At 41.0% G+C, this 21,907-nt stretch overlaps 1 protein-coding gene across 1 annotated transcript in view; it reads left to right on the top strand.

Moving 5' to 3' along the window:
- LOC126458215 (uncharacterized) overlaps positions 1-21,907 on the top strand; it is a 447,624-nt gene that overhangs the window by 397,626 nt on the left and 28,091 nt on the right. The window contains exon 5 of the mRNA XM_050095145.1: positions 13,527-13,778. Coding sequence (XP_049951102.1) covers positions 13,527-13,778 — 252 coding nt within the window. The remainder of the gene's footprint in view (positions 1-13,526; positions 13,779-21,907) is intronic.

Genomic DNA, 21,907 nt, shown 5'->3' on the forward strand with positions numbered 1-21,907 from the left:
TGTATATGACAGCTATTATGAAACCCAGCTGTAATTTTACAATTAATATAACGTTCTTGAATCTCCTAACTTGATAATAAACATTGATTAGTAACCATCTACGGACATGGATGAACATATGAAACAATAAAATAGAATAAAGTAAATAACTTTATTCTATAAATAAATTCTATAAATTCTATAAATAAGCTCCCCCCATGAACCATGGACCTTGCCGTTGGTGGGGAGGCTTGTGTGCCTCAGCGATACAGATAGCTGTACCGTAGGTGCAGCCGGCCGGTGTGGCCAAGCGGTTAAAGGCGCTACAGTCTGGAACCGCGTGGCCGCTACGGTCGCAGGTTCGAATCCTGCCTTGGGCATGGATGTGTGTGATGTCCTTAGGTTAGTTAGGTTTAAGTAGTTCTAAGTTCTAGGGGACTGATGACCTTAGAAGTTAAGTCCCATAGTGCTCAGAGCCATTTGAACCGTAGGTGCAACCACAACGGAGGGGTATCTGTTGAGAGGCCAGACAAACGTGTGGTTCCTGAAGAGGGGCAGCAGCCTTTTCAGTAGTTGCAAGGGCAACAGTCTGAATGATTGACTGATCTGGCCTTATAACAATAACCAAAACGGCCTTGCTGTGCTGGTACTGCCACAGACAAAGATATACAGACAGGCAACCTCCGTAAGGGCCTGTTGACGCGGACAGGGGTGCGGGACGGGGGGGTTACAGCAGTTCTGTCAGATGACACGGGATGGCGCTGGGGTGCGAAACTGCTCGGACAGCGGGCAGCAGGTAACTGCACACGAGGCCGTGGCAGTGGAAATCCCCACCACCACTTCCCCTCAAATGCCGGCACAGGGCACCATCCAGTTCTGAGACATTTAGTCGCTGCGGAAGGTTACGTGTATAACATTTTTTTTCGTGCAGATATTAAGTAGAAAGGAAACGATATAATTCCATTTACTTGTCATTTCTGCGTTTGATGATCCTGAAGCTTCAGTATTGATCGCCGTTTAGAAACTGAAAGCTCTTATGATTGTTGCGTTTCCTGTACTATTAAAAATGTGTAATACTTAATAACGACTGACGGATGCCAAGTTATAACTTATCTCATAGAAAATGTTAACCAATAGAATGTATATGTCAAGGTGATCCAAATACGTAGTTATACATCTGTCATTACTAGAAAGACAATATGATAATTTCATTGCCGTAGGAAGCAGTAAGTCCCTGTGTAGGTAAGTTTCAATCGAACTCATATCTTATTACATCGCCCTTCAGTTTAGCAAATTAATGGTGGTTTAAGCGGAATACGGCCATGCACGAACGTGAAAAATCGTCTCTTCTCGACAGTGACGTCACGCGGAAGAGTTGGCCCAAATTTTCTATATAAGTATTGCTTGTTGCTGCCTACACAGATGCGGCTACGCTCTCTCGGTGTCACCCCTCTGTCACCCCACCTTGCTACCCTTGACGTCAGGGAGCCTGTTGCCGAAGCGCCTCTAGCGTGATCTTCCGAAACTAACCAGGCGACACGCCTGACATCTACTGTCGTCTAACGGAACTACGAGCACACCCCCGGGACAGTGGTTTAGGGGGGGCTTCCTCTCTGTATATGTTACTCTGTGGTACTGCGAACGGCTGAAAGCAAGGGGAAACTACGGCCGTAATTTTTCCCGAGGGCATGCAGCTTTACTGTATGATTAAATGATGATGGCGTCCTCTTGCGTAAAGTATTCCGGAGGTAAAATAGTCCCCCATTCGGATCTCCGGGCGGGGACTACTCAAGAGGATGTCGCTAGCAGGAGAAAGAAAACTGGCGTTCTACGGATCGGAGCGTGGAATGTCAGATCCCTTAATCGGGCAGGTAGGTTAGAAAATTTAAAAAGGGAAATGGATAGGTTAAAGTTAGATATAGTAGGAATTAGTGAAGTTCGGTGGCAGGAGGAACAAGACTTTTGGTCAGGTGCCTACAGGGTTATAAACACAAAATCAAATAGGGGTAATGCAGGAGTAGGTTTAATAATGAATAGGAAAATAGGAATGCGGGTAAGCTACTACAAACAGCAGCGTGAACGCATTATTGTGGCCAAGGTAGATACGAAGCCCACACCTACTACAGTAGTACAAGTTTATATGCCAACTAGCTCTGCAGATGACGAAGAAATTGAAGAAATGTATGATGAAATAAAAGAAATTATTCAGATAGTAAAGGGTGACGAAAATTTAATAGTCATGGGTGACTGGAATTCGGTAGTAGGAAAAGGAAGAGAAGGAAACGTAGTAGGTGAATATGGATTGGGGCTAAGAAATGAAAGAGGAAGCTGCCTGGTAGAATTTGGCACAGAGCACAACTTAATCATAGCTAACACTTGGTTTAAGAATCATGAAAGAAGGTTGTATACGTGGAAGAACCCTGGAGATACTAAAAGGTATCAGATAGATTATATAATGGTAAGACAGAGATTTAGGAACCAGGTTTTAAATTGTAAGACATTTCCAGGGGCAGATGTGGACTCTGGCCACAATCTATTGGTTATGACCTGTAGATTAAAACTGAAGAAACTGCAAAACGGTGGGAATTTAAGGAGATGGGACCTGGATAAACTGACTAAACCAGAGGTTGTACAGAGTTTCAGGGAGAGCATAAGGGAACAATTGACAGGAATGGGGGAAAGAAATACAGTAGAAGAAGAATGGGTAGCTTTGAGGGATGAAGTAGTGAAGGCAGCAGAGGATCAAGTAGGTAAAAAGACGAGGGCTGGAAGAAATCCTAGGGTAACATAAGAAATATTGAATTTGAAACGTCCCCTTTGAACAATTTATAGAAGACTGTGCTTAACCTGACACACAATATTTTGTTAGCGCAACGCAATCTGACTTTCAAAATTCCCTACAAAAGAATGGCCCTGACTAACATTAAACTATACCTTTCACAAATCACTTACCTCACAAAAATCTTCGCTGCTCAAGCTATTGCAATACAGCGAGCGCCACTACTGCCAGCTAAATAAAAGATTCAAACTATGGAAGGCACTAAGTACTGATAGGGATAGTTAGCAAATGAAAGATATTAATAGGGAACAAACAATGTATTTACCTTGATATCATCATATATAAATATAGCAGTTCATGACAAATTTCAAAACTCCGCCATCTCTCTCCCCACATCCACCACTGCTGGCGGCTCACCTCCAACTGCGCAACGCTACGCGCTGTTCACATCCAGCTGCCGCTGCCCAACACTACAATGGCAGACAACAATACAAACTAGACACAGACTGCACACAGCACAGCCAGTGATTTTCATACAGAGTTGGCGTTACCAATAAAAAAACCTAAACAGCCTACTTACATAGCCCCCATGCTCCCCACAAAAAATTTTACAAATTGGTTTGGGCAGTGGCCAATACAGATTTGAAAAAATTTTTCCTAATTACAATAACAAAGAAATCAAGTGCACACACTTATTGATACAATGTTGGTCAAAAGCTCAAATTTTCTCACAGTCCATAAAGACAGTCCTGATCGTTCATTACGGTAAAATAGTAGTGTTTTTCTCAAAGTCTGAGCAGTAGAAGAAAATGCACACAGAAGTAGTGGATTTCCATGCAGTCTTGAAGAAGTAGTGTTGTCCTTCCAACGGAAAGACAGTGCTGACTCTTGACATGCTGACAGGTAATGGGCCACAACAGAGCAAACCCACAGCAGAGTCAGTTGAAATTTTGAAGAGTATTGGTAGGTAGGTCATCACAGAGCAGACCCACTGTAGCCCTGGTGGAGATTACGGTATTGGTGGGCCACCAGAGGTGCAGACCCACTGCAGTCCTTGTAGAAATAATGGTATTGATGGATCATCAAAGATGTAGACCCACTGTAGTCCTTGTAGAGATAATGGTACTGGTGGATCATCAAAGATGCAGACCCACTGTAGTCCTTGTAGAGATAGCCAGCAGCCATCTGTTGTGACTGTGCAGGTGCACAATCACCATTGAAGAGTCTTGCGTATAATATAGCAAGTCCATAAACCACCACTTGTGCACTCACAAAGTTTTTGAAATTGTCCTTAGAACCAGCAATGCTGTTATCCAGTCCCTTGCTGAATTATTAACACATGTGCAAACACTAACAGTCCCTACTTCTCACATATTGTCCATATACTATGACCAACAGAAACGGGTGCAGTGTAATGTAACTAACAAGTTAATAATATCATGAACTGGTGACAAGTACAATTTTATAACATAAGAATACAATTACAAAGGTACAAAATACATCATTAAAAACATAATAATACAGATAACATTTGTAGTAATATGGGCTTTACAAAAGAATCGAAATAACATATACATCAGTGTTACAGGAATTATGACATAAGTACATACATAAAAGATCAGAGTAACTTTCGAAACATCAACTTCACACATGAGCATTAACACAAAACAGAATAAATAATGTCTAAACATCTTTACAAAGTAAATAACACATTATTAATGCCAATTGTATTTGAGGATAACAGTATTCCTCATCATAGTGAATGTAACTTAGTATTAGAAGAGAAAAAAGTTCTATGAAACAGTACACAGAGACAGGAAGAAAACAAATACACAAGGGTACACAAACATATAGTGGGATAACACAAAAGGGAAAGGACAGTGTTTGTTTACTGCAGTATTTTGCGTGGAGATCTCCCTTTGTTCATCATTATTCCCAAAAAGTCCTATCTAAGCCTGCTTTCTGTATTCTGTTCATATTTCTTTCAAAATAATTATTTCTGATTGTACAATACTCATTTGGGCCCAAATCTTTTTTATATAACTTCGCAATGCATTCTTTACCTATTCTCCATAGTCAGTTTCTCATATAGTCTACCGCCTCTTAAGCTAACTTAAATCTACTGAGCTCAGATGCTAAACTAAGGGACGAGGTAATGCAGCAGCACATAAAACAATTAATATAAACAGCAATGAAAAGAATGGAAAATCGCAAAGCAAGCTACAGTAAATCTAAATTACCAAGCAATTCAACATTACAACTAATATGAGGCAACGCGCAGCAAACAAAAAAATAAATCTGGCTTAGCAGAGTAACACAAATTAAAGTTCAGTACCACTATGCCTGGCAAACAGCAGCTTATATCTAAACATGACATAGCTCAAGCAGAAAAAATAGTACACTAAAGATAACAATGCAGATAAGGGAAATGTATAATCACATCTTAATGTCTAAGTAATTAAAGTGGTGCACCACAACAACTTATTGTAAAAGAAATATTACCATGTACTTGAAAAGAATATTATGTATGCAGTTACTGTTACTAGTCCCTTCTTATTGTTCTTTCCTTTCCGAGTGCTCCTTTTTTGAAGAATGTGGATCACAAAATTATTATTTAATAGATCTGTTGACAGAAAGTGTTCACATTAGCAAATGCATTTAATTTTATTTTATGAAACCAATGCTGCAACACAGCTGAAAAACAGATGTCAAATGAAATAAGCAATTACGCAAACCAAAGCATAAAAACATCATTCAATAGTCATGTGGCATTTCGTAAGTCAGTAGCTCTCAACTCTCATAGAAAGACACTTGTCCTAATCAGGTGTGCAGATGTAAAAATATTTCTTGTCATTTTATTAGGCATTTCAGTAAATATCATAAATTACGAGCTCCACGGTATGCTTTCAACAAGGAAATGTCAGTAGCGCGGACAATGGCCTCCCCTTTTTTTTTCTACCTGTGCCGCTGAAAGGCTAATGGCCCTTTTTTTTTTCGGGCAGCTGTCGCCCAGGTGGGTGCCCGCGACGCATTACGTGCAGGTGGTCACTTAACTTTCTTACGGAAATATTTATGACAGCAGTTTCCGCTACAGTGACAGTCTCACATAAAAATATTTCACAGGTCAAGAATTAGCGTTGCAAATCTGTAGAAACAAAATCCTATAAATATAAGTGTCCAAAAAAATTTTCGCCGGCATTTTGATACATTCACGCATTTACACACATTTCATAACTCTTAAAGTACGATTCTTGGTTTCCAACATCCTGTTTCACAAGTCAAGAGTCCCTACCCACTATTCATTACCCCTTACCTTATTACACATATACATATCCATCGACACTCGTCAATATTTCGTCATTATAAATATGAAGCATAATCAAATAACTCATATAGCCTCAGCCTATTAATCATAAACATACCTCAGCAGCATAATACACATCATCGTCGTAAAAATAACATCATAACACCTCAGTCAAATCTCAAAATCGTCGTAGCTTCCTCCAATAATTAAAAAAATTCTCTGCTCATGTCAAAAGTGTCATCTGCCTCAAACGTACTTTAAAATCATGCTCCCTTACCAAATATATCATTCAAAGCTCTCATAGTATCACAATGGTTCCGAAAAAATATGAGCATTTCACAAAGTACAGACAAAATACAATTTCATAAGTGTGAAGTTATCCAACTGTGTAATTGCGTAAACATCTGTCACTGATGTAATAAAAAAAGTTTATCTCTCAGTTACATGATCAGATAGCTGTGTAGTTTGTGTGTTAGAGAAATATGGTACCGATGTGTAAAGTTGTATAAGCAAATACCATATTAGCTAGGGTTCCTTGTGGTTGCCACACACATGGTACACAAAGTAAGTGTGTACCCCCCTGAGGATTAATGTAATTATACCCTCAGGTGTTACAGATTACAGCAATGGAATGAAATGTATCACGGAAAACTTTCTTTGTAATTCAAAAATCTTTAAAAATAAATGTTTTAAGTACAAAATTAATCACCGAAATGAGTGTCCTGTAGCGCTAAATGTGCATCTTGTTGTAAGATAATCTCTGTGGAAGTGTCGTAGTTATTTTCCTCCGAAAGCTAAGTTCTGCAGAAGCCAATGTACTTACCTCATGATAAACAAAAGAGAAATGCTTTGCGTAGAGATATCTTAGTTATTACACTTATTGTTGTGATGATGAAAGTACTGTGCTGTAACGTATTGTTGTGCTATGGAAAAGGCTGTCTCCTTGTAGCTATACCACAAAAGTTACTAATAAAACATGTTTTGATTTCCAGAAGAATTCAGAAAAACTGTGCAGATATAAAACAGATACACCGCAAAAGCAACATTGTAAATTGTCACTCATTAGTAGCGTCGTGATAACACCGTGTAGTTGTCACTTAAACTAACCACTGTGTCGTCTGTTCACTATAACAATGCATTCGTAATTTCTGTTTAAAAATGTTCCCTAGGTTCTAGACTGGATATTTAACTTCAAACATTGTTGCATGTTAACAGTTTCTTAAGTCTGACTAAGCATACTAGAAATGTGAAGTGAAAAGTTTTATGGCAAAGACAAAGTTAAAAAGCAGATTATCTTTCAATAAATGGTTTTACATGTGAAATGTGGTACAATCTTTTACTCTTCCTAGTGCACAGAGTTTCAACTTCAAAGCAATTATCATGTTGTATACATCGGTAAAGAATGTTAAAATTTTTCTCAAGGCTAGCGTCTTATGTTATTTTTCTCTGAGCCACCTGGCGCACGCGGCTGCCTGCTGTGCGAGTCATTGTCTGTCTCTTTGTTGGCGCACACTGTTATTGGGATTAGGAGACCTAACTTCTACAAATTCACACTGTCGAGAAGGCCCTTCTCTGTTTGAATCACGCCAGTTCTGATGCAATTCAGGTCTGTCGTTACGATCATATCGTCTGTCGTCATGTCGGTAGTTCCTGTAGTTTCTTTCTTGTCGGTTAAGTGGTGGAGAATTTCTCCCTGAAACGTAACTGCGCGCTGGACCGTTGCGTCTAAAGTTATTCTGTCTCCCTTGATAATATTTATTTTGGTTCCCATATTGTCTGTTTATCTTATTGTCTCTGTGATAGTCATTACCACGGAGAGGTGATCTTTCCCTGTAGTTATTACTACTCTGCCAACGGTTGTCATACAGGTGGTGTCTGTTTTGGTCACGATTTGTGTTGTGAGAATAGCCTTGTTGTGTCAAGTTATTACTTCTTTCATCGCGGAATTGCGACGGATGTGACCTGTAATTGTTGTGTTCCTGGTTTCGCATTCCGCGATTGTCAGTGTCAATTTCTAATTCTTGTAAGAGTCCCTGAAATGCTTCAATGTCGTCTTTGCAACGTCCTGCCAAAATAATATGTCGTAAATGTTCAGGCAGTTTGATTAAGCAAATGCGGATGAGTTCTGACGGGCTGTATGGGTTTGAAAGATATTGATTCTTATGCAACATGTCTTCAAAATATTTCATAAGACTGGAAAATTCAGATTGTTCGAAACGTTTCATCATTATGATGCTATGTTTTACTCGGTCTTGTGTGGCTTGAGACCAATATGCTGAGAGGAAGGCATGGTAAAACTTTCCTTCACTGTGGCAATCGTGAATTACCGATCGCATTCTTACAGCTGGTTCATTCTCCAAGTAGCCACACATAAATTCTAATCTGTGTTCTAACGACCAGTTGGGAGGAAAACAATGCGAGAATTGATGGAGCCATGCTTGTGGATGAATGTCGTTGCCAGAATTCTTAAATGTTTTGAATTTACGTGTAGTAATGAACAGCTTATAGTCAAAATCATCGTGTCGGCGAGTCGCATATCGGTCATTGTTAGGTCGTGTCGGCCGTTCCATCTCAAAATTCGGTGCACATTGCCAATTTCTTTCATAACTTCCGAAATGCCCTGTGTTATTATTTTGTGGCTGTTCCGTATTTCTGTGTCCCTCTTCCCATATTGGGGCGCGAGTATCCTCTGAAATACGTAATTCTTGTATTACCTGTGTCAGCTGATCTTGTACTTCCCGGATTTCTCTTTTGTACTGTGTATTGATTTGATTTTGATTCTGTTTGAATTTTCTAATTTGTTCATACTCTTCTGTGTCAGTGAAGGCTACAGGTCTTGTGTCATTCAGATCATCATCTACCTTTGTAGATAAGTTAGTGACCTGATCCGAAAGTTCGGCTACTTTCTCCGATAGTGAACACATTTCCTCAGTGTGTTTTTCTGAACCAAGTTTCAGAGTGTCCATTTGTGTTGAAATCGAATCTACTGTGTCCTTTAAGTTTTCCTGAGTTTTTGCAAGTTGCGTAACCGAATCGGTAGATGCAACTGAGTCAATTTTAGCCCACAAGGTCTCATGATTTTCATGAACAATGGTTTGCAGTTCTTTTATGGCTGCTTCGTGATTCTGTAATGCATTTTCATGCCGCGAAAAAATAGGTTGAAAATGCTCACAAATTTGTGTTTTTACGTCATTACAGACTTTTTGACATTTCGATTCAATGTTATGTAACTCAGTAGTTAAATCTTCACGTGTTTGTTCAAGTGTTTGTTCCAATGAGTCTAACTTTTTAAGATTTTGTTCCACTGTGTCTAACTTTTGAAGCTTTTGCTGTGTTTGTCTCTGATTTTGTTCCATTGTGTCTAACTTTTGAAGCTTTTGCTGTGTTTGTCTTTGATTTTGTTCCATTGTGTCTAACTGTTGCTGTGTTTGTCTCTGATTTTGTTCCATTTGTTGCATTAATTGCAATAATAATGTATTAGTGTCTGGAATCTGTTTCTCTACGCTTTTCGGCAGTGCATTTGCACCGACAACATTCACATTTTGACAAGCAGAAAATGTGTCTTGACTTATTTGAGAAAACTGTGATGACCCAAAACCTGAATCTACAGTATTTGCGAAATTGTGTCCTGTCATTTCGGATTCCTGAGGCGAGCTGTTGCCGACCGATTGATCGATAATGCTTCCCTGTTCACTACCTGTTTCACTGTCTACACCATTGTTTGCAGCCCTCTCCATTTCCCTATGCACAATTACCAAATTACTACTTTGAACATCAGTTAATTCATTACTCGGTGGCGCTAACACACTGCTTTCATTTTCACTGTCATTTCTCAGTTTACTTTGGAGCCTAGTATTACGTTTTTCACACGCCATTATTGTCACAGTATTTCACACGACAACACAGAAAAACACAATTTGAAGATCAAAAATAAGAGAACACATTAACATAGCACTGAAAATAATATCTAGTTAATTGCAGCTGCGAAATACTTGGTGCAAATCTACATGCATGCCACAACTGTTTTACTGTACAACAATGAAAGACTGCAACTACAAAGGAGATTTTCTCTACAATTACGCGCTAGCAATAAACAAAATCTACACTAATTACACAAACTACAACAAAAAATCAGAAGATTCCAGTGAGGTATCCTCGGCTAAGGGTCGATATATGAAACGTCCCCTTTGAACAATTTATACAAGACTGTGCTTAACCTGACACACAATATTTTGTTAGCGCAACGCAATCTGACTTTCAAAATTCCCTACAAAAGAATGGCCCTGACTAACATTAAACTATACCTTTCACAAATCACTTACCTCACAAAAATCTTCGCTGCTCAAGCTATTGCAATACAGCGAGCGCCACTACTGCCAGCTAAATAAAAGATTCAAACTATGGAAGGCACTAACTACTGATAGGGATAGTTAGCAAATGAAAGATATTAATAGAGAACAAACAATGTATTTACCTTGATATCATCATATATAAATATAGCAGTTCATGACAAATTTCAAAACTCCGCCATCTCTCTCCCCACATCCACCACTGCTGGCGGCTCGCCTCCAACTGCGCAACGCTACGCGCTGTTCACATCCAGCTGCCGCTGCCCAACACTACAATGGCAGACAACAATGCAAACTAGACACAGACTGCACACAGCACAGCCAGTGATTTTCATACAGAGTTGGCGTTACCAATAAAAAAACCTAAACAGCCTACTTACAAATTTAATTGATGAAAGGACAAAATAAAAAATGCAGTAAATGAAGCAGGCAAAACGGAATACAAACGTCTCAAAAATGAGATCGGCGGGAACTGCAAAATGGCTAAGCAGGGATGGCTAGAGGATGTAGAGGCTTATCTCACTAGGGGTAAGATAGATACTGCCTACAGGAAAATTAAAGAGACCTTTGGAGATAAGAGAACCACTTGTATGAACATCAAGAGCTCAGATGGAAACCCAGTTCTAAGCAAAAAAGGGAAAGCAGAAAGGTGGAAGGAGTATATAGAAGGTCTATACAAGGGCGATGTACTTGAAGACAATATTATGGAAATGGAAGACGATGTAGATGAAGATGAAATGGGAGATACGATACTGCGTGAAGAGTTTGACAGAGCACTGAAAGACCTGAGTCGGAACAAGGCCCCTGGAGTAGACAACATTCCATTGGAAGTACTGACGGCCTTGAGAGAGCCAGTCATGACAAAACTCTACCATCTGGTGAGCAAGATGTATGAAGCAGGCGAAATACCCTCAGACTTCAAGAAGAATATAATAATTCCAATCCCAAAGAAAGCAGGTGTTGACAGATGTGAAAATTACCGAACAATCAGTTCAATAAGCCACAGCTGCAAAATACTAACACAAATTCTTTACAGACGAATGGAGAAACTAGTAGAAGCCGACCTCGGGGAAGATCAGTTTGGATTCCGTAGAAATACTGGAACACGTGAGGCAATACTGACCTTACAACTTATCTTAGAAGAAAGATTAAGGAAAGGCGTACACCTACGTTTCTAGCATTTGTAGACTTAGAGAAAGCTTTTGACAATGTTGACTGGAATACTCTCTTTCAAACTCTAAAGGTGGCAGGGGTAAAATACAGGAAGCGAAAGGCTATTTACAATTTGTACAGAAACCAGATGGCAGTTGTAAGAGTCGAGGGACATGAAAGGGAAGCAGTTGTTGGGAAGGGAGTAAGACAGGGTTGTAGCCTCTCCCCGATGTTATTCAATCTGTATATTGAGCAAGCAGTAAAGGAAACAAAAGAAAAATTGGGAGTAGGTATTAAAATCCATGGAGAAGAAATAAAAATTTGAGGTTCGCCGATGACATTGTAATTCTGTCAGAGACAGCAAAGGACTTGGAAGAGCAGTTGAATGGAATGGATACCGTCTTGAAAGGAGGATATAAGATGAACAGCAACAAAAGCGAAACAAGGATAATGGAATGTAGTCGAATTAAGTCGGGTGATGCTGAGGGAATTAGATTAGGAAATGAGACACTTAAAGTAGTAAAGGAGTTTTGCTATTTGGGGAGCAAAATAACTGATGATGGTCGAAGTAGAGAGGATATAAAATGTAGACTGGCAATGGCAAGGAAAGCGTTTCTGAAGAAGAGAAATTTGTTAACATCGAGTATAGATTTAAAGTGTCAGGAAGTCGTTTCTGAAAGTATTTGTATGGAGTGTGGCCTCGTATGGAAGTGAAACATGGACGATAAATAGTTCGGACAGGAAGAGAATAGAAGCTTTCGAAATATGGTGCTACAGAAGAATGCTGAAGATTAGGTGGGTGGATCACATAACTAATGAGGAGGTATTGAATAGGATTGGGGAGAAAAGTTTGTGGCACAACTTGAACAGAAGAAGGGATCGGTTGTTAGGAGATGTTTTGAGGCATCAAGGGATCACCAATTTAGTATTGGTGGGCAGCGTGGAGGGTAAAAATCGTAGAGGGAGACCAAGAGATGAATACACTAAACAGATTCAGAAGGATGTAGGTTGCAGTAGGTACTGGGAGATGAAGAAGCTTGCACAGGATAGAGTAGCATGGAGAGCTGCATGAAACCAGTCTCAGGACTGAAGACCACAACAACAACAACAACAAAGTAAATAAAAACACTAATGAGGACAGAACACGGGACGCAAATTGACAGGTCGCGATGCTAACCCCCGTGCCACCGATTGGGCTGAGCCGAGCACGTGCTAAAAGACATTTAAATTACTTCTATAACTTTTCTCAGAAACAGTCGAGTGTCTATTCGTAAAAAGAGAGACGTATTCGCTTATATTGTCTCTTCAACTGAGAGAAGTTTCTGGAAAATCGGGTTATTGCACTTGCCGTGTTCTCCTTGCTAGTCATTGCAGAACTGCTGTTTATTTTTCGAGTTTTACTGTCCCTGTTAATACACATCGATAAAGCGAGTATCTCTGCAGACTAATCTGGCACGTGAAATTCCTCTTTAAGAAACATTTTGTTTCTTCGGCACTGAACGTCGCATGAATGACTTGATAAGGACTATTTATGTGGGTCGACTGCAGGTACATAATGCAATATCGAAATTGTAAATATCTGCTGAAACGTCAGATAAGATGCGCCTGACGACTCTTATGTGAGACACCCTCTATATGGCTACTCGATTGTTTAAAGAATCTGGGTTGGAGCTTTACTGGTGTTCTTCTTGAAGAGTCACAGCAAAGACAAGGTTGACATTTTACACGCTCATTAGCCTTTCGATTCAGCTGCCACAATGCTCCTCTCTCCTGTCCCCATGTCCCATTATTCTCTGGGATACTGTTCATCCACACTTACATGCATTATTCGCAAGCCACTACGTATCGCATGGAAGAGGATTGCTGTTATAAATATTAGCCACTAACTGCCCTGTCACGGAAACTAGTGGCAGCTGCCCCGGTACGCGCCCTGACCACGCCCGCGTCCGCCTGTTCCCCGCAGGACGTGGTGGTGTGGAACGCGCACCTCGAGTGCAGCGGGCTGCTGCAGCAGCAGGCCAACCTGTCGTCGTCGGCGGCGGCGTCGTGCGTCGCCTTCGACGAGACGTCGTCGCGCTGGGGGCTCAACCTGACGGACGCCGGCTTCCAGCCGTGCGACGTCGACCCCTACCTGCCCGACGCCGCTGCCCACCTGGTGCGCCGCTGCGACCCGGACATCGTGCGCGCGTGCGCCGTCAACTGGACCAACGCCGAGGTACGCCCCCACTCCTGTATCGCTGTATAACTGGAACGGTGCACGGTCCCAGCTGCTGGACAACCATAATTTAATTTTCAGTATTTTGCATGATTATACAGGGTGGTCCATTCATCGTGACTTGGCCAAATATCTCACTAAATAAGCATCAAACGAAAAAACTACAAAGAAAGAAACTAGTCTAGCTTGAAGCGGGAAACCAGATGGCGCTATGGTTTGCCCGCTAGATGGCGCTACCATAGGTCAAACGGATATCAACTGCGTCTTTTTTTAAAAATAAGAACCCCCATTTTTATTACATATTCGTGTAGTATGTAAAGAAAAATGAATGTTTTAGTTGTACCATTTTTTTCACTTTGTGATAGATGGCGCTGTAGTAGTCACAAACATATGGCGCAAAATTTTAGACGAACATTAATGTGGTATGTACAGATAATCACGCTGTAACAGCATGCGTTCTCAGAAATGATAAGTTCACATAGGTACATGTATCACATTGGAACAACCGAAATAAAATGTTGAAACATTCTGGATTTTAATTTTAAAAAAAACCTACCTATTACCAACTGTTCGTCTAAAATTGTGAGTCATATGTTTGGGACTATCACAGCGTCATCTATGACAAAGCGGATAAAGTGGTCCAACTAAAACATTCGTATTTGTTTACGTACTGCACGAATATGTAATAAAAAATGGGGGTTCCTATTTTAAAAAACGCAGTTGATATCCGTCTGACCTATGGCAGCGCCATCTAGCGGGCCACCCATAGCGCCATCTGGTTTCCCCCTTCAAGCTAGACAAGTTTCGTTCTTTGTAGTTTTTTCATTTGATGCTTATTTCGTGAGATATTTGGCCCGGTCACGATCAATGGACCACCTGTATATATCGTGTGCCGTCTACAGAGGTAGTAAGTTACACCAGTTATATACATTCAAATAAATTATATTTATGCTAAGAACTATACAATACTGACAAAAATTTAAAAGATCCTGAATGGTCAATGGTGATTACATTATTTAAACATTAATTAAAATTTAGTTTTTATTTACCACTTCATTCTAGCGTTCCGTACCTCACCCGCAAAAACGAAACCCTTATAGAATCGCTTTGTTTGCCCCTCTGTTTGTCTCTCTGTCTGTCTGTCCCACTGTTAAAAACCCTGTTTTGCAGGAACAGTTAGATGTATCGAGCTAAAATTTATACCACATATTAATGCCTACGGTCCCTTGGCAGTGTAAAAAATTTAATCTTCTAAATCACTGCAATCAAAAGATACGGCCACTTATGTCACATATTTTGATACACGCAAATTCGCTGATGAAAGGGTACTTCCATTTGGCTTAGAATCATGATATTTGGCAAGAGATAAGGTTTCACAGTAAAGCTAAAGGAACACACATATTGTCTAGTGGGGTGATCACTCCGTTGTAGAAATACGAGGTGTATTCAAGTTCTAAGGCCTCCGATTTATTTTCTAATTAACTACTCACCCGAAATCGATGAAACTGGCGTTGCTTCTCGACGTAATCGCCCTGCAGACGTACACATTTTTCACAACGCTGATGCCATGATTCCATGGCAGCGGCGAAGGCTTCTTTAGGAGTCTGTTATGACCACTGGAAAATCGCTGAGGCAATAGCAGCACGGCTGGTGAATGTGTGGCCACGGAGAGTGTCTTTCATTGCTGGAAAAAGCCAAAAGTCACTAGGAGCCAGGTCAGGTGAGTAGGGAGCATGAGGAATCACTCTAAAGTTGTTATCACGAAGAAACTGTTGCGTAACGTTAGCTCGATGTGCGGGTGCGTTCTCTTGGTGAAACAGCACACACGCAGCCCTTCCCGGACGGTTTTGTTGCAGTGCAGGAAGGAATTTGTTCTTCAAAACATTTTCGTAGGATGCACCTGTTACCGTAGTGCCCTTTGGAACGCAATGGGTAAGGATTACGCCCTCGCTGTCCCGGAACATGGACACCATCATTCTTTCAGCACTGGCGGTTACCCGAAATTATTTTTGGTGGCGGTGAATCTGTGTGCTTCCATTGAGCTGACTGGCGCTTTGTTTCTGGATTGAAAAATGGCATCCACGTCTCATCCATTGTCACAACCGACGAAAAGAAAGTCCCATTCAAGCTGTCGTTGCGTGTCAACATTGCTTGGCAACATGGCACATGGGCAGCCATGTGGTCGTCCATCAGCATTCGTGGCACCCACCTGGATGACACTTTTCGCATTTTCAGGTCGTCATGCAGGATTGTGTGCACAGAACCCACAGAAATGCCAACTCTGGAGGCGATCTGTTCAACAGTCATTCGGCGATCCCCCAAAATAATTCTCTCCACTTTCTCGATCATGTCGTCAGATCGGCTTGTGTGAGCCCGAGGTTGTTTCAGTTTGTTGTCACACGATGTTCTGCCTTCATTAAACTGTCGCACCCATGAACGCACTTTCGACACATCCATAACTCCATCACCACATGTCTCCTTCAACTGTCGATGAATTTCAATTGGTTTCACACCACGCAAATTCAGAAAACGAATGATTGCACGCTGTTCAAGTAAGGAAAACGTCGCCATTTTAAGTATTTAAAAGAGTTCTCATTCTCGCCGCTGGCGGTAAAATTCCATCTGACGTACGGTGCTGCCATCTCTGAGACGTATTGACAATGAACGCGGCGTCATTTTAAAACAATGCGTATGTTTCTATCTCTTTCCAGTCCGGAGGAAAAAAAATTGGAGGCCTTAGAACTTGAATGCACCTCGTAATTCAAAAGCCAAGATCGCTCAAATACTGTTTTCTGGATAACCAGTTTCAACACACTTAAGGTGCCATCATCGGATCTGAATGTAGATTAACATTTATAAACCATTTGGATACCTCAGCTGGTCTGCCTCATGTATCGTTGTATCCAAATGATTTATAAATGTTAATCTACATTCAGATCCGATGATGGCACCTTAAGTGTGTTGAAACAGATTACCCAATAAACAGTATTTGAGCGATCTTGGCTTTTGAATTATTTCTATAAAGGAAAACATCCACGAATTGTTAATTTGTAATTATATCACATGAACCAATATTTTTGTCACTTTTTACCCATCAGTCTTTCTGTCCCTGTGTTAAGACCCCCCTTTTCTCAGAAACGGCTTGACGCATGAACCTGAAATTTATGTCACGTACTAAGGTCTACGGTCCCTTTGCGGTGTCAAACATTTGAGCTTTTACGTCAATGTAGTCAAAAGACACGGCCATTCATGTAATATATTTTGATTGCTTGCCGGTATCGATATCGATAACAGGCAAAAATCGTCGAAATTCTCTATTCCTGGGATAGATGAACTATCTCCGTACGTAATCAAGATTTTTACGGAACCCTTGGTGCGTGAGTCCTATTCACACTTATCCGGATTTTTTCAACGTTTTCCTGTTACAGTACGGAGCCCAGTGACTTCAGCCATTCAATTGCTTTAGTTGTTGCTGGTAGCATATCGTTTCAAGACCCCCTGAATTTCCTGGGGTAACACTCCATTACTACGTGCTGCACTGTCTTTTCTGGAGCGCCATAGTCGTGTTGAAGATTTTCAGTCATTTTCCACTTGTTCCACTTAGATAGCACAGCTTTCGTTCTGGCATGCCTTGATTTGATTCTGTCCATGCAGCTCCATGATTTCAGAGTCAGATGCAATCCGGAACGTGGTCTAATTGGATCTGTGTGGGCCGTGTAGTTGTGGTTCTGAAATGGTGCCCATTTTGATTTCCACTGTCCTTCCAAGTCACAGGTGGGTGGAATGTGGTTCCAAATACGTGTCCCAGATTCAAGCCTATAATGGTGTAAGGAGCTCAACGTATTATTTATTGGCAGATATCTACAGACTGAGATATGGCTGGGATCTTGTTCCATTCTTGAATCACCTGTAATTGTCGCCTAAAGTGAGGAGGGCCAATACTCGAGAGAACAGGTACCAATGGAAGAGGCGGGGGTTTGAGTGTTCTGTATATTAGCCTCAGTGTATTTAAGACTGGAAGACTTACCTCAAAGGTTAAACACAATAACTGAAGTGCTTAGGTTGGAAACTGTGTCTGTATCGTGAGGCAGCGTAACTCATGGTGTGTGCTCAGACAGAGCTAGTAGTTAAGTCCTCTCACAGATACTGAGTGTGCTCCGAGCGCTCCTACTTACAATCGATTCTGCCACAACATCTGTGGTTCTGTGGTGTCAAAGATACTATCTCATCTACATATGACAACCGTACCAGGTCATTTTTCATGAAATATATTACAAAACCGGACTCCACGTACAAATGGACCCCTCACATACAGCCGGTCGCTGTGACCGAGCGGTTCTAGGCGTTTCAGTCCGGAACCGTGCTGCTGCTACGGTTGCAGGTTCGTATCCTGTCTCGGGCATGGATGTGTGTGATGTCCTTAGGTTAGTTAGGTTTAAGTAGTTCTAAGTCTAGGGGACTGATGACCTCAGATGCCAAGTCCCATAGTGCTTAGAGCCATCTGAACCTCACATACAGTAAAGTTTATTAATGTGCAAAACACAATTCATAACGATTGTACTTGATGGAGATAGAATGGTAAGTTTATACAGATGTAAATAAATCAAGAAGTATTCAAAAGGCAGTATATAGCACCTATTTACTTTATTATTTATGTTCTGTTTTCTACCCAAGCATAAAATAACGTAAAGTATGTCATTTTCTCCTACAAGTGAGCAGAAAAATTTATTGTTAAAATGCTTTTTAATGAAAAATAATGCGTCAGTCTACTTTCTCATTGATACGCATTATAGACTTTTCCTTTATGCAGTTATAGTAGAATCTAAATGGTTCAAATGGCTCTGAGCACCATGGGACTTAACTTCTAAGGTCATCAGTCCCCTAGAACTTAGAACTACTTAAACCTAACTAACCTAAGGACGTCACACACATCCATGCCCGAGGCAGGATTCGATGCTGCAACCGTAGCGGTCGCGCGGTTCCAGGCTGTAGAGCCTAGAACCGCTCGGCCACCCCGGCCGGCAGTAGAATCTAAATAATTTTCACTGTTAGATAATTATGTGGCTCCTTTTCTGGAAGATCATTGATAGGAAAAATATCAAGGTTCTCATGCAAGCTTCTCAGAAGATAAGGAAGACAAAAAATACAAAATACACTACTGCAATGTGAGTAAGCGCAGGAGGAATAGATTAACTTGCAACGTTAGCAGACGACGCCAGCGTCGCCGGAAGAATGCCAACGTCAGAACTTTCTTACCAAGAATCCTGCACGGTGTCGTTACATTCCGTTGATGACCAGCGTGAATGCCGCCATTTGAAATGCATTGTGTAATGTTTTGACTTTCTGTTCCGTGACGGCAGTGACAATCGATCTTTACATGCACTCCATGATTAATTAGGTAAAGTGAAATCTGGAGTGGAAAGAATGTGACTGTATACAATACACTTTCCACCAACTGCAATGGAAGTGCGTCATAGCTTGGCAGTGTTGTTTGTACACTGTGCGCACTGACGGCGAATCCTAGGATATCTGTGTTGTAGGCGTAGCGTATCTGACTAGCAATCAAAAACGTCCTAGTTACCACGTTCGATACCAGACACTGCTAAGATGCTGAGTAAAAATCAACTTCCGGCATCAAGAATGAGACGCCGGAGCAGTGGACAGGGGTTTAGGGCATCCCTCGGATGAGAACTCTAAAAGACGGAAGAATCAGGGATGATCAATGTTATGAACATGAAGAAGGAAATGGAAACCAGTGCATTAAAGACACATAATGTGGCCTGTAACCGAAATAATGTCTTTATGGCTTCACCGCTGGTAAAAAATCCTGGATTAGTCCGCCATTCGGATCTCCAGAGGGGGAGGGGGGGGGGGGGCGGGGAGGAGGATTCCCAACTGGAAGGTAGCCAAGAGAAAAATATTGAATAAACAACGAAGGGTTAATACACTACAGTGTGGGCTGTCGGAAGTGTGAATCTGGTGCCAAAGCTACAAAATCTGAAAAGGGAAAAATGTAGAGGCTCGGTCTAGATATAGTGCGAGCCAGTGAAGTGAATTGAAAGAAGGTATGGATTTGTGATCAGAGGAATACAGGGAAATATCAACGTTAGCAGAAAGAGGTATAGCGAGAGTAGGATACCTCATGTGTAGGGAGATAGGGTAACGAGTGAGTTATTGTGAACACTTGATAAAGCTGTTCTCATCAGAATCGACAGCATAAAGAAAACAATAGTACAGATATACGTGTCGACGTCAAAATCAGACGATGAAGAGATAAAGAAAGTATGTGAGGATACTGGAGTAATGGAAGATGAAATCTAATAATGATGAGTAATTGGAACTCTGTAACAGGGAAAAAATAGAATACGAAGCTACGGAAGAGTATGGGATAGGTAGTGGAAGTGACAGAGGAGAAAGACAAATTGATTTACGGAATAAATTTCAGGTAATCACAGCGAAAATACTATTCAAAAATCACAAGAGCAGGAGGCATTCTTGGAATAGGCCTGGAGACATGAGAAGATTTCAGCTGGATTACATCATGGTCGGGTATAGATTCTGTTGTAAGGCGCACTCAAAGCAGATACAGACTCAGACATCGCGTTCCCGAAGAGAACTCGTACTCTGGCGATTCCCACGTGCGCCCGATACTTAGAAAGACAGCCCCAGTGACTTACCGCCGGCTTCCCTTCGGCAAGATTTCTCCACCGCATTGGGCTAGTCATTGTGGAGGTGGCCCAGCGAGTTACCGTAAGTTTCCCTTCGGCAACATTCCTCCAATGCATTGGACAAGTCATTGTGTAGGTGGCTCTCACATTCTCTACTGCACACTTCATTTATACGAGAAAACGCCGATTCTGGATAGTTTCATGTGTGACCTCCGTGCTGACTGCCAAGGCACTTCATCGTGGCCCTGTAGCATGAACACCTCAAACGAAAGTGACATTCTTTACTCGTATTAACGAGATTCACCTCACCATGTTTGCCAAAACACCGTGGAGGACGTTTTAAAGCTTTAACGCGCATTTCATACTAGCGGCAGGGGTGCTACCGTAGTCATGTGTCTAACTGAGAGTTGGGTAATCCAAGTCTGAATAATCGGCGTGCGTGCCGCCAAGGGGCAACAGAGCATCGGACACTACGTCTAACAAGGGGAGGCCGCCAATTGTGAAATTCAGATTCGATCCATACTGCGCATAATAAAAGCTCATGGCCAGAGGTGTAATGTGACAAAGCACCAAGATGCACTTCTCAGCCGTTGTCGAGAAAATCGACAGTTAAAAGAAACCGTTGGGTTCGTAATCCGAAGGTCGCCGCAGCGGATCTCGCGCCATGGAACACTTTTTTTTAAGTATTTTTTTTTTGTAATTCAAATGTATATATAAATACGCACACACACACATATATATATAATTCCCGGCAAGCAGTTGCAACAATTATGCATATAACAAGTTGTTGAAAGTCGTTTGTCGTGGAAAAACTGGCGACTTCGAACATCATTATGTTTTCCGCAAACAAAGTTGTATTTCACAAATGTTATTAATCGTCTTCATAATGTTTACTACGTATAGTTAACGGAAGACGTAGAAACGATATTCCGAAACGAATACGTATAGTGAAAGTCAAACGTTCGAATTAGAATAGAATTTTTAATCGAGTGAAACCGTGACATCAACTCCAGAGACGATTGTATAAAAATCCAATCCATCGTCCACCACCAATTGTCTTCTCCGATTTTTGCCGATCTTATACGATACGCTTGGTATCCATCAAACCTGACGAACGATAGAACAATTTTTCAGAATGTCAATCAGATGTGTTTTATATTTTAAAAAACAATTGTTCTTGTAGAAACGCATCGTTTATCAGATGTGCTCGATGTCGTGCTGTTTTCTGCTTCCCATGTTTCTATGATAACTGTCACTGGTTGGTGCGATACTCCAGCTACTTCTGGTCACTAATTGTTAATTATGTGCGAGTCTATACCGAACTTTTCAATAAATTGTATCCACTTGAATATTATTTGTGATATGGTGTTTTATTTCAAGTATTATTTTTCCACGACAAACGACTTTCAGCAACTTGCAACTGACATATATATATATATATATATATATATATATATATAT

Source organism: Schistocerca serialis, chromosome 1 (assembly GCF_023864345.2).
Source record: "Schistocerca serialis cubense isolate TAMUIC-IGC-003099 chromosome 1, iqSchSeri2.2, whole genome shotgun sequence".
NCBI classification, from domain to species: domain Eukaryota; kingdom Metazoa; phylum Arthropoda; class Insecta; order Orthoptera; family Acrididae; genus Schistocerca; species Schistocerca serialis.